The following is a 13831-nucleotide window of genomic DNA, read 5'->3' on the forward strand; positions in this document are numbered from 1 at the left end:
GTGCCACAGCGTAGGTACGAGGGCGTGAACCAAAAACAAATTATAAGTACATCATTAATATCGTACAAGTATTTTATGTACTTAATTTGTAGATGCATAAGCTATAGGAACACTACAAAAAATAGGAAAATTTCTCAAAAAACTCCCAGACAAAATGTGAATAGTAGTGTGCGTAATGTGACCTATCTGATATTTTCCATGTGAAAAATTTCGCAATTTAGGAAACTTTTCATTGACACATGAGTATAGGTATGGTGTAGGTTTACGCATGTAGGTACATTGTAGGTACATATATAAATTGTCTTGTAATCCTTCGCACGCTCAGTTTTCAACGAGAGCAATCGCTCCAAACAACGGCTTTGAAGCCTTGCATAGTTAAGAGTCCCCGACAAGCTCGGCCAAAGTTCACTTTCCCATACAAACGGAGTTTCGTTCTCATTTTACAACTACGTATTGGATTATAATGAAACTTTGCACATACAATGAGATGAGGTATATCTAGTCCAGTAGGGCTAAGATGGTCGGCTCTTTATCATTTGTCGCCATGGCTGTCACGTTCTAACAAGTATGTAAGCGCGAAAGTGACGGGCATACTGACAAGTGATAAAAATGGAACCATGATGCCACCGCTGTAATTAGTTTATATAGGTGATATAGGTCCAACTTATAAAACAAACGAAATAGAGCAAAGACGAGTTTTGTATGAAAAACTTAAATTCGCTGTATTTCTTTCACTATGGTATCTGAAGCTACATACCTAAACTAATTACAGGACTAAGATATATAGCCAAAAAGGCCCTGAAAGCAAGCGATGAAGATCAGGCAAACCGACAGAACGATGGGTTGACGTGATCAGACGGACAGACGGAGACAACTGGAGGAGGCCTTCAGACTAAGAGAGGGGGGGGGGGGATAAATAAGTACCTTCAGTGATCATTTATTTATTGAGAAAATAGCCATTAATCAATGCATGCAAAACTGTGTACTACAATTTTTAAAGGAATTAAAACTCTTTTTATTTTATTGTAACTACACAGTTTCAGAGCAATTTAGCTAGTCATTTTAAACTGAGAGAGTAAGAACCGAGCTTGCTAGGGACCCTTAACGAATCTTTATTTAAATTTGGGTCCAATGAATAATAATTTATTATGATTAATGGCCATTACGGATTTTTAAATACAATTTTGTTTGTTTTACCTTAACCCTCGAGTTTGCATGTTGACTTGCTGTTTATTACTTTCATAAAGGTAGCCAATGCAGGTAATGTTTACTGTGTAAATAACTGAACCGGGTGTAATTATGAAGTACATCATCATCATAATCAACGCTCGTCGTAGTTGTCACCGTACAATATTACCCGGTCGTTATAAGCGGAGTCGTAATAAATGGTTGTAGTTTCATAGGTTGTTTGCACAGTTTTGCGAGTCTCTACTGTTTTACTTACATACATAATCAACGTAACATATTATTAATTAATTAAAAATTGGTGTGGGACGCAACGTGTGTCGACACCTTTGCACAGTCCTACATTCAGGGGACCCGCATTCGGGCTGGCGTTGCCGCTGACCAGGCTCAAGTACTCAAGCGCCGCAAATACTCGACGTTGCTCGACGACTATGAGTTTGCGGCGCTCGTGGTTGAGACTTTGGGTCCCTGGTCAGCCGACATGAAAATATTCATGGGAGCACTGTCGGTGCGGCTGGTCGACACAACAGGGGACCCCAGGGGGCCCACCGCGAAAACAGAAATTCGCAAATTGCGGGGATCTTTCTCTTTTACTCTCACTAAAACGTAATTAGAGTGACAGAGAAAAATGCCCGCAATTGACGAATTTCGATTTTCCCGGTAGCCGCCCTGGGCTGGCGCGTACCTCTCTCAACGTATTTCCCTTGCGATACCGACCTGTTAGAAGGGGTATTCTCGTTGTAATTGGTTCTTTAATTTTGTAATATTATCTTTTTAGTATAGTTAGTCAATATATATTGTTTAAGAGCTTTATTATTCCCATTTATAAATAAAGATCATTACTATAACTCACTTCACTTGAGTGAACATTTGCAAGCACAGGCAAAGAGCATATAATCACTACGTTCTACGTTCTGGGCACAGGCATACATTGTCACCCAAGTGTTTTCAGTAGGCAACTTTAGTGCTTTTTAAAATTATTTTTTTTTTGGTTCGAGCCTGATATTTTCAGGCAGACTATTTAAAAAATACGGCAACCTTTTTCTTAATGTTCTGTCTCCATAATAATTGGTAACGCGGGGTATTACATATTTTGGCACAGCCACTGATACCAGATTACCAGTGGTATAGGGTTCCGTACCCAAAGAGTCAAATGGGACCCTATGACTGAGACTCAGCTGTCCTAAATAGCAATCGCCGTTGTAGGTGGAGGTTTTTTATACGTACTTTCTTACTAAGTCCCGGTATCTCGTTGCTATTTATAACTTTTCGTTAAGTTCGCGGACGGCTGGACCGATTTGGCTAATTTTGTTATTGGAAGATTTCTAGGTCCAGGGAAGGTTTGAACGGTGAAAAATTATGGAAAGAATGCGAGGAAAATAGTAAAAACAATAATCCTATTTTCTCAAACTTGTAATGAAATGTTGACATGACTTACTTCAAATTAGGCCCGGAAATACTACATATCAGGTGCGATGAGTGAAGATGATATGTAAAGGAATTTCATACCGCCTTACACACCTAGGCCTGTAAGGCAACCTTCTTTTGTTTTTAAAAGTCAAATTATGGCACATCTTGGCATTCAACCATAAAAAACCTATAAGCAAAATTCTGCCATTATGTTTGTTTTCTTTTTTTTGTCTTTTTTGTGTTTTTTTTTTATGTTTTGTGTTTGATAAATAGTATTTCAGGGATTCAAAGGGGAACAAAAATTCATTATTTTTGCGCTACGACGCACGGTTTAGGAGATACAGCCCCATAAAGTTTTTTTTTCAGTCATGCAGAAATCTTTATAGGGCTGTATCTCCTAAACCGTGCGTCGTAGCGTAAAAATAATCAAATTTTCGTTCCCCTCCTAGTAACCCGAAAGTAATGATAACAATCATCATCATCATCATCCTATTTTTTTTCATTGCAAGTTTGAGAAAAGCACTATACAAATCTCGGCGAGAAACGGGGTTGCCTCACTACGCTCCTTTCCCGTCCTCTATAGTAATGTATTATTCCCATACAAACTGTTCCTATGACGACGTGTTCAATACGAATTTCTGCATGTTTGCTCTGATCAAGATGAAAATCGATATCTGAGAATCCTAGAGGACCTTTATAATAAATATGAGGTAAAAATTAAACAAACGCCCGCCATCTTGGATTTCTGCATTTTGGCTCTGATCGAGATGAAAATCGATATCTAAAGATACGAGCGACCCTTCATTATGATTCTGAGATCAAATTTGGCAAAAACGCCCGACATCTTAAATTTCTCCGTGTTCGCTTTTATATGATCAATGATGAATGAAAATGGAGGGCGCTTTTACCAAATATCTTGATCGGATGAAAAATTCTAAAATTCAACCCGCGGCTTTTTTTTTAATTTTGATCGCATATTCGTAAATAAAAGGCCTCTCGGATCCTCAGATATCGATTTTCATCTTGATCAGAGTAAAATACAAAATTCCAAATGCCAGTTTTATTTTTCCAATTGTGACCTATCAAATTTACATCTGACATATTTCTGTGCCACCTAACTAAACGTCGCAGGTGACCTGTAAGATGAACGACACAATGTATTAATTGGTTCGAAGGTTTAATTGCCTTTAAACACGTGCGATAAACGAACAAATAATAAGCCTTTAAAATAAAATAATAAATTATCATACAAAAATATTGCATTTAAAACTAGTCTATATTGCATGAAACCGTCTACCTAGAGCTGGTTCCCATTGACGCTACAGCCAATCACAGCGCCTCATTTTAAAATAGACCAATCGTAGTTCGGGTGGTTTTTAATTGGCTAAAATCATGATCATGATCAAGTGAAGTTTCGTCGAAGAAAACAAGACCTGAACTTTGACGAGTTACAATTGGTCCGTTATTAGTATGGCGTGTTTTAATAGTGGGGCCACTTTTACGCTGATATTTTGTTTGACATTAGTCTTGTATGTTTTTTTCGTTCGCTGTGGTATATATTTTCACAGGTGAACCACAATCATTCAATTTTACGATAAAAATACAAGACGATAATTGTCAAACTCATTAGGGTGACCATGATGTCGGACGATGTGAATCAGTTTTACACAATTCTCATTAAGTACTTAAGTAAATTTATCTAATTAGGTATGTCTATATTTTGGCATGATTCAATTGGTGGAATGATAGCTATTACAGAATAATTAATTCATGGTGGCAGTCCGGTATGCCTATCAGTAACAGCTTTTAGGACGACTAAATTAAGTAAGATTTTTGGACCAAAGGGGATGAGTTTAATACACAAAATATTTATAATGATTAACATTGTAACATTGTAATCCAAGATCCCTTTAATCACTCTTGCCTTCGTTCAACAATAACTATGACCCAGTAGGATTAAATATCTGCTTCGCTTTATGATTTAGTTAATTGATTTGTTGATAGACATACTTTAGCATTATTGTAATTGAGGCTTGGGTAGTATGAGAGAAATATCGTCATCCTTACCTTAACAAAGTTGGACTCGATTTGAATCTTTCTCCGACGCCTGCGGCCATCACGGACCACGCTCTACGCCTGACCTGTTTAAATATTGTTAAAATTGATTCCAGATGAATCACTAAATATTTACCTAATTAATGTACAGTACCTGGGCGACCGAGCTTTGCTCGGTTATAAGTGTTATAACTATTTATTGTAATATGGTGGTGTATAGGTGATAATCTACATAAACTTAAAAAGTAAAATGTGAACTAACAATTATTATTATTTACAATCGATTTTAACCTTACAGCACTTGTCACAGAGTAACGCCATCTATTGTCAATTTCTCTTATTACATAGGTCATTTTTTTACTAAATTAAACTTGTCTAAAACAATAAAAATTAAAAAATTACTTATATATAAACTTGAACATATAAAAAAAAAAGTTAGTCACCGGGCGAGATTCGAACCCGTAACACTCGTTTAGCAGTCCGCATCTTAACCCGCTGGACCAGACGGACAGTGGCCGGCAATACGAAATTAGCGACCATATTCTGCGTCGAAAGAAAAACGCATGAAAACTCGAATACACGCGTTTTCCCAAACATAAGACTAATCTAGATAGATTGTATACCCCCAAAAACCCCCATATACCAAATTTCAGTGAAATCGTTAGAGCCGTTTCCGAGATCACAGAAATATATATACATACAAGAATATACAAGAATTGCTCGTTTAAAGGTATAAGATATAAGGATTGTTTACTTGAATGGTAGTCAGTATAGTCTTACTCTATATCTATTATTTATTTATCTGCCAAACACTTATGGCGTGGCGGTGCAGTCATATAATTATAACTGCACTTCTATTCAGCTGCCAAACACTTATGGCGGTGCAGTCATAACTGCATTTCTATTACCTGCCAAACACTTATGGCGGTGCAGTCATATAATTATAACTGCACTTCTATTCACCTGCCAAACACTTATGGCGGTGCAGTCATAACTGCACTTCTATTACCTGCCAAACACTTATGGCGGTGCAGTCATATAATTATAACTGCACTTCTATTCACCTGCCAAACACTTATGGCGGTGCAGTCATAACTGCACTTCTATTACCTGCCAAACACTTATGGCGGTGCAGTCATATAATTATAACTGCACTTCTATTCACCTGCCAAACACTTATGACGGTGCAGTCATAACTGCACTTCTATTTGTGCCAAATCCGTCTGGCGGGTACAATCACCTACAGTGATTGTACTTGTATGTTTAAGACTGCCCTATCCCCTGGTACCAAAGGACATCAATCTAATTGGGTGGCCCAAAGCCTTGTTCTTAGTTATTAGAGGCCCGATACGCATGAGCTTGTTATAGGTAGGCAACCAGATCAACCGTGTATAATTCATACAGATATCTCATGCCACCCAAAGCGATGCCACATTGGCCAAGCTCCTACGTCATGCAATTGCTGCTTGCATGTTAGTGTTGCCTCAAGGTATGTTATATCTATTATTCCATTGCATACATGACTTGTATGCGTGGTCTAAGACCTTAGTTTCGTTTGCATGCCACACTTGCATGCCAGCTAAACAGCCAGGCGCGGATACAAGATTTGGCTTAGGGGGGGGGGGGGGGGGGGCATTTTGAGAAAATCAATATTTTTGCACAGAAAATAAGGTAAAAAAAAAAGTTACTCAATTTAGTAATGTGAGAGCCAGGGTTTTAGGGGGGGGCCATTGCCCCTATGGCCCCCCCCTTGTATCCGCGCCTGTAAACAGCATTGAACAAAGTAAGCACATAGTGACAAATTGTAAAACCAAACCATTATAGAATAAATTCAAACATTGATAATTCGTTTTATTTTATCTTATGCTAAATACTTAGCTTTCTTTCACGAGCAGGAATCAGGAAATCTTGAGTCACTATCACAGATATTAACTTTTACTTGAACAAGTTAGATATGCACCAGCCATTTACATTTATAACGAGAAAAGAGCGTCACTTACCACAGACTATATTTCATGTTCTTTATTTTCCGTTTCCGGACTTAAGTGTTGCTGTATGTCATTTACAACCATCGCGTACTTCGCGACAATTTTATGAAGCGTTTTACAGAAGAGAATAAACTATATCCATCCCTTTTCAGGGGCCATAATACTAGCACAGCAAAAAGACAGTAAGATTCTCTCAGACTATGCACGAATGAGAAAAGATTTTGGCCAAACTATATATATATATATATAGTTATCCTAATATCCCAGATACATATAACTCATGGTCACCTTAATTAGAAAGAGATGCAACGGCCCAACTTGACTTCTCATGTGGACATACTTTTTGGCCAATCCGGATAATCTTATAAGTCCGTGGCATGTCCGTGGTTATTGTCAAATGTCAAAATTGCCAATTTTTTTTATTTAAACCAGAGAAGCGACTGACATGTCTCTGTTTAAACCGCTGATCTGATAATCTTATCTTAGTTTACTAATAATTGAGTCAGAATGGAAAATTATTTTAAGGGGAAAAATGTTGAAGAAGAACTCCAACGTGATAAAATACCTATAAAAGATTTACCAGAGAACTTTTTGTGGATGCAAGTAAGTTGTATTTTGTAGGTTAGAATTATTACCGATGTTTATTGATTACAATTACTTTACAAATGGATTGGTTTTAGGTAAAGGGTGGGAGTAAAATGGCAAATCTATTGTCACACGCGTCTGGTATTTTAGAGGATAAGGCTGCTACAGCCGTGGTGTGGACTGGGACTGGAGTCGGCATACCCAAGGCTATATCATGCGCGGAAATCTTAAAACGACAATTTTCAATCGAACACCAAGTCACAAAACTCGCTTACAAAAAGTATGTTTTATTAACATTATAAGTACCTAAAATTTTGAAAGGAAGATCAGACTATAGTACAGTTTATGATTCAATTTAATTCAAGGTTGTTTTAAAAGTTTTTCTTGCCATAAAAACGCAAGGTTCTTATAAATACTATTTCTTTTGTTCACAGTGTTGAAGAGTTTTGGGAACCAAAAGTAGATGGCTTGGAAACAATAGTGGTTAAAAGGCAAATACCTGTTATACATATTTTACTTTCAGTTGAAATGCTACCAGACAGTAGTCAAATTGGGTTTGTATAATTTTTAATCCAATAAGAGTCCTGGGCTATAACTACGAAAATCAAAGTTCGTCAATTGCAGCTATTTTTCTGTTACTTTTAATTCTTAGTAAAAGGGAAAGACCCCCGCAATTTGCGAATTTCGGTTTTTTAGTCATCATATTCTGTGATTTTTGACCCCCATGTTAGTGAAGTAATAAACTGTTGTGATCATAGACAATCTGATATGAAGTCATGGCATTGAAACGGTTAACAAATTTATTAAACTGAAGTTTAAATTCCATCTTTATCTTTTCCATGGCAGATGCCATGTAGTTAGTTGCATACAATGATAGTAAGTTGGCTATACTTAACCCTATTCCAGGCCGCACCAATCTACAAGGTTTTCCCAAAAAATCCAAATATATTTCAATTAATCCAGCTTTGATGATTCATTTGAAAACAAGTAACATTTCTTGAAAGTGTAATCTAATTTGAACCTTGAATCGGAATGCTAAAGTTGAAATTGTAATGGCGCGTATGTGGTCAATAAATCATACTATGCCTGGAAAAGGGTTAAAATACAGTAGAATCCCATTAATCTGGCACTAACGCTGACACAAGAGAGCTGGCTTAGTAGGAAATTCAGATTAGTGGAAATTGTAGCAAATCTGCGTATATTTTGGTGAATGTTTTTAAGTATGTGGTATAAATATACTATACTAAAATAATATGTTCTAAGAAAATTTTACCGTTATCTGGTTTATAGTCACTTTTAAAGAGAAGGCAGTGTGATAATGTAAGCATAGATAGTAAACTTGGACAGCAAATGATCACTAGCACTTCTATTTTAGTGCCATATTATGGGATGTACTGGACCATCAAAGTGTTGGATTATCGAGATTTCACTGTATATACATGTAGTCCAATAGGCTGGAATATCATTGCACATAAAGCAATTGATTGGACCCATTCTTGCATTGCATGTTACTGAAATATAAAAGCTTAATATTTTTATTTTTTATAGATACCAGTCATTGCAAGGAAAGAAATTCTGGCAAAAAGATCCAGCTAACAGCCAAAAGCAGCATCAATCCTACAAATCAAAAAAACCTTTCAAACATAAGAAAAACCATACAAACACAAGCTAAATCATCCCATCTGTCAATTAATATAACTTAAAGTTTTGTATAATAAATTGATATTTACCTGATACATTAATAATTTTATTTCAGAATTTATATGGGTTAAACTCATCCTAGTCTCAGAGAATTCATACCTACAAGTTGTGGATGGATCAACTTGTGGAAAAGAGGCCACAAAAGGCCCAATAAAGTAAAAACTACCATTTGAGTGCCTTTGTGTTTGAGTGTAACATAATATGTGATTAAAGGAACAATAAAAAAAGCCTATAAAATACTACAATTTTATTAGTGTTGATAAAGTGGTTACAAGGTAATTTTAAAAGACTAAATATAAATAGGTTAATTAAGAAATCTTTTATACCTATTACTAACTTCTTATTTTAACCCTTTCCTTTCGGTTCCAAGAATTTACTTGTTGGATTTACACATATTTCCTCTATATTACATAATGCAGTGCTAAAAGTTATTCTGTAGCTTCTAAATGTGACCACATGTGTCAATCTCAGCTTAGTGTGTGGGCTTTGGAATTGGTAGGTCACTGGTCACTGAGACCAAGTAATTTCTATTCAGTACTCAAAAGTAAATAGTATTCTATTATACAACTTAAAACTACTACTAATGTGGTATACTACATTTTTGTTACAATAATTTATTCAGTGTCTCAATTTGCCAAATCCAAAGTTTACTAGGATGGGTGCTCTGTTGGAAATGTTACAGAATACTTTCTGTTAGAGTGGATAATACTGGTCATTTTAGGACTGGCCATTATGAAACACTAGATAATATCTAACATAGAAGACAATTACAGATACTGGACAATATGGAAGTGTATACAGTAAAGACATGTAAACAGTTAAAATCATTCTCACATCTATTATAACGGCTATACACATATTATGTCACACTTATAAAGAATAAGAGATTCTACTTTATTTGGTTACAATAGAATTTATAACATCTCATTATTCAAAGTTATGCTCAAATAATTTATAAACCACACTAAAGAGTCAAAGCAAATTATGGTGGTTATTGTCTAAATAAACGTTACAATATTGCATAAGGCTGTGAAATAATAAACCAGCCTAAATTATAGGCAAGTAGCAAGCTGTTTAAAAAGAGGACCATTTACCAAAACTAGGTAAAACAATAACATATCAATACAATACATAGCACAAATGACTAAACTTCCAGTTTACTGATCACCACAGTACAAATACATAATTCACAATACAAGTCCCTCTTTTCTTTTCAATATCGAGTTTCTCATCCAATCACCGCAGTTAAGCAACGTCGGGCGGGGTCAGTACTTGGATGGGTGACCGTTTTTAGGGTTCCGTAGTCAACTAGGAACCCTTATAGTTTCGCCATGTCCGTCTGTCTGTCTGTCTCTCTGTCTGTCCGAGGCTTTGCTCCGTGGTCGTTAGTGCTAGAAAGCTGAAATTTGGCATGGATATATAAATCAATAAAACCGACAAAGTCGTATAATAAATTCTAAAAAATTAATTTTTTTTAGGGTACCTCCCCTACACGTAAAGTGAGGGTGAAATTTTTATTTCGCTTCAACCCTAGAGTGTGGGGTATCGTTGGAAAGGTCTTTCAAAACTAATACGGGTTTTCAAGAAACATTTTTTGATAGAGTGAATATATTCGGAGATAATCGCTCCGAAAGAAAAAAAAAATGTGTCCCTTCCCCCTCTAACTTTTGAACCATAGGTCCAAAAAATATGAAAAAAATCTTGGAAGTAGAGCTTGAGAAAGACGTTAAATGAAAACTAGCAGACATGATCAGTTTAGCTGTTTTTGAGTTACCGCAAAAAGTTTTCCATTCATAGTAAAAAGACTTACTTTTATTAGGTACTGATTATGCAAATTTACCTATTTGTTTAACTCGGGTGAAAGGTACCGTTTCATCCCTTGGTTAACAATTTACTATACTTTAAGCTCCAGTTTAGCTTATTGTGACGGAAGAGTAACTACGGAACCCTACACTGAGCGTGGCCCGACATGCTCTTGGCCGGTTTTTATAGGTAATGATACGGAACCCTTCCTGTACGAGTCCGACTCGCACTTGGCGGTTGTTTTTTTAACTGCGTTAACTTCGGGGTATGGCTAATTAAGTAATTACATTTAAGGGAACTGAATAGCATTAGCAGTAATTAATAGAGTTGTTGTATATTTAAAACTGTGACATGTCAATGACATTTCGAATATCGGTCCGAGATAGTACAGTCACGTCTGAAAATATCGATACGAAAAAAGTGGCAAAAATATGTATACACCACCTTAATGTATGGGCAATAAAGTCGTGTATACATACTTTTGGCACTTTTTTCGTGTCGTTATTTTCAGACGTGTACTATCACGTGACGGTAGTTGCGTTTAGTAGCAAATATAAACTCTAAATACTAAAGGCTATAATATCTCTAAAATGGAGTTAATTAGAACACCAGTCCCTCTTCCCCCCGGACCGCCGTAAGGCGCATACGTATACATAGTTCGCGTAATTTTATTTTAAAATAAATTTAATAAATTTGTGTTACAAATATTTCGTCATAAAATAGGAGTGCATTAACCGCTAAGAGGTGTTCTTATTACTCCTGGTATATCGCGAACATGTGAGTGAATAAGACTAGTTTGATAAGCTACGTGCGCGCGCGCAAGCCAATCACGTGCGCGCCGTTATCTATACCACGCCCCGCCTTCGCTATTGGATACGCCTCCGCTTATCACAGCACCCCGGGCAAGTTACTGGTTATTGACCTCCGCTATTCTCTGTCGCCCTAGTAACCATGAGCCACTTAGACGAAAAGCGGGCAGCGTCAGATGATGATTTATTAAATAGAGATGAAAATAATACTACACCGCCAAATACTTACATCACAGCAAGGGCAAAAAGAAAGCATGGGGATGACATAGCAACAGACTTAGCCGCATTCAAAGAAGAAATGAAAAAAATGATTAAGACCTTGTTGGGCGAGCAGCTCAGTGAAATCAGAAAAAACAACGAAACTTTACGAGAAATCAAAGAAACAAACAAGAAAATAGAGGACTCCGTGACATTTCTGTCCGCAAAATATGAAGATTTTAAAAATAAAATAGACAACCTTGAGTGCCAAATTACCGAGTACAGGACACACATACAAGACCTTGAATGCAAACTCGAGGACATCCAGCGAGAATCCCGCAAAACCAACCTAGAACTAAGAAATGTCCCAAAAACACCAAAGGAGACCAAAGAAGACTTACTGAACATGACTATTGAACTTTCAAAAACGATCTTGAGTCCAATTACCAAAACGGACATCAAAGATATTTATAGAGTACGCCCGAAACAAGGAGGAACAATCAACACGCCAATTATCATCGAATTATCATCCAATCTGATAAAAAACGATTTCCTCAAAATGTGCAAAGCACACAATATTAAGCAAAAGGGCAGTCTACGTGCCTCGCATCTAAGACTACAAGCTCCAGGGAACCCTCCGGTTTTTGTTGCTGAGCAACTGACTGCAAAGGCGTCAAGACTATATTTCCTTGCCAGGGAGCTAAAGAAAAGAAACCTTTACAAATATTGTTGGACAAACTATGGCAGAGTTTACCTACGCAAAGATGACCACTCTCAGATCATACTCGTAAACAATGAAGAACAAGTCGAAAGACTAAGCAAGGAGGACCCGCAGGCTTGTTTATTTAATATCAATAGACCCCCTACCACCAGAACCCAGACCGACCAATCAACCGTCAAGGATACCCCAGCCCTTGAGCTAGACGAAAGCGCGACCCAGAATATGTGACTATCATACTTACTTGTATTCATGTTTCTCGCCTATACACTTGCATGTTATCCTGGTACTAACTTACGCTCGTATCACTTAGTATTAAGACTAGCTTTAAATATTATTAGTATTTCTAATACACTTTACACTCTTCACACACACAGAATCTTTAAATTTAATTTCTCTCTGGTAATAGCATCATTACAAATCATGCTTACTACACCCATCTGTCATCTATGGGTTCCTAGTACAAATTTGCTATTCATTCTCACTTTAAAAACTCTACCAAACAATCAGTCGGTTGCTTTACTTACACGATATTCACCTAAAACACACACCAACATAAAACCGCTCTACATTCTACATAATAAAACTTTTGTCTTTGCACATTCTACTACCATCTATAAGGTAAGTAACATTATGACTCTTTTAAAACCCCTTGTTCACAATTTCAACTTAATATGAATAATATACTTACAACAATAAGTGACTTAGATACTTCTGAAATATCGACGTCAGTTCAATGTGACATTCAAGACTTAAACAAACACATCACAATTTTCGATAACAGTTTTACTATAATATCGCAGAACATTAGGAGTATTTACTGCAACTTCGATAATTTTATTATTACACTTTCAGAGCTAGAGTTTAAAACCGATGTAATTATATTAACGGAATGTAGATTAAACGACACGAAACCATTACCCTACTTACCTAACTATACTGCATTATCAACTAAAAATAACCTAAATCAGAACGACGGAGTTGTGGTGTTTGTAAAAAACCATTTAAAGGCGGCTTTAGGCGAACTAGAGCTTGAACAAGCTTCTGGTATATACATTAAAATAAATAACATGATAATACTAGGTATTTACCGGTCACCTTCAAATACAAATGCAAATATTTTTATCAACTCTCTTAGCAAATATTTAGATATTATTAAATCGTTTAACAACATAATAATAACCGGGGACATCAACATAAATCTTATTTCCCGTCACCAAGATTCCCCACAGGAATGTTTAAACAGACACCAATATCTAACTATGCTCTCCACCTATGGCTTACTTTCTGCTCACTCACTACCTACTCGTATGAACAACTGTTTAGACCATTTTATATTAAAAATACAAAGTGACAAACTAACTGCCTCTGTGGCTGTT

At 36.4% G+C, this 13831-nt stretch overlaps 1 protein-coding gene across 2 annotated transcripts; it reads left to right on the plus strand.

The window, feature by feature from the left end:
• The first annotated feature begins 6986 nt into the window (after nucleotides 1–6986).
• Nucleotides 6987–8959, plus strand: LOC133533536 (ribonuclease P protein subunit p25-like protein). 2 transcript variants are annotated; one of them, XM_061872516.1, is made up of 4 exons: nucleotides 6987–7241; nucleotides 7319–7503; nucleotides 7658–7714; nucleotides 8772–8959. In XM_061872516.1, the coding sequence occupies exons 1-4, from the start codon at nucleotides 7146–7148 to the stop codon at nucleotides 8893–8895; spliced, it is 462 nt and encodes a 153-aa protein (XP_061728500.1). In that variant the 5' UTR covers nucleotides 6987–7145; the 3' UTR covers nucleotides 8896–8959. The 2 variants fall into 2 exon arrangements, with proteins under 2 accessions (XP_061728500.1, XP_061728499.1); XM_061872515.1 differs by having other exon boundaries at nucleotides 7011–7241; nucleotides 7658–7777.
• Nucleotides 8960–13831: the final 4872 nt, after the last annotated feature.

Source organism: Cydia pomonella, unplaced genomic scaffold, assembly GCF_033807575.1.
Source record: "Cydia pomonella isolate Wapato2018A unplaced genomic scaffold, ilCydPomo1 PGA_scaffold_178, whole genome shotgun sequence".
Taxonomy (NCBI): Eukaryota; Metazoa; Arthropoda; class Insecta; order Lepidoptera; family Tortricidae; genus Cydia; species Cydia pomonella.

Bases quoted from the DNA above. Each gene is read 5' to 3' on its own strand.
- LOC133533536 (XM_061872515.1), top strand. From the start codon at position 7,146: ATGGAAAATTATTTTAAGGGGAAAAATGTTGAAGAAGAACTCCAACGT. The intron at 7,242-7,318 runs GTAAGTTGTATT...GATTGGTTTTAG, and splicing joins AGAACTTTTTGTGGATGCAA to GTAAAGGGTGGGAGTAAAAT. The intron at 7,504-7,657 runs GTATGTTTTATT...TTTTGTTCACAG, and splicing joins ACAAAACTCGCTTACAAAAA to TGTTGAAGAGTTTTGGGAAC.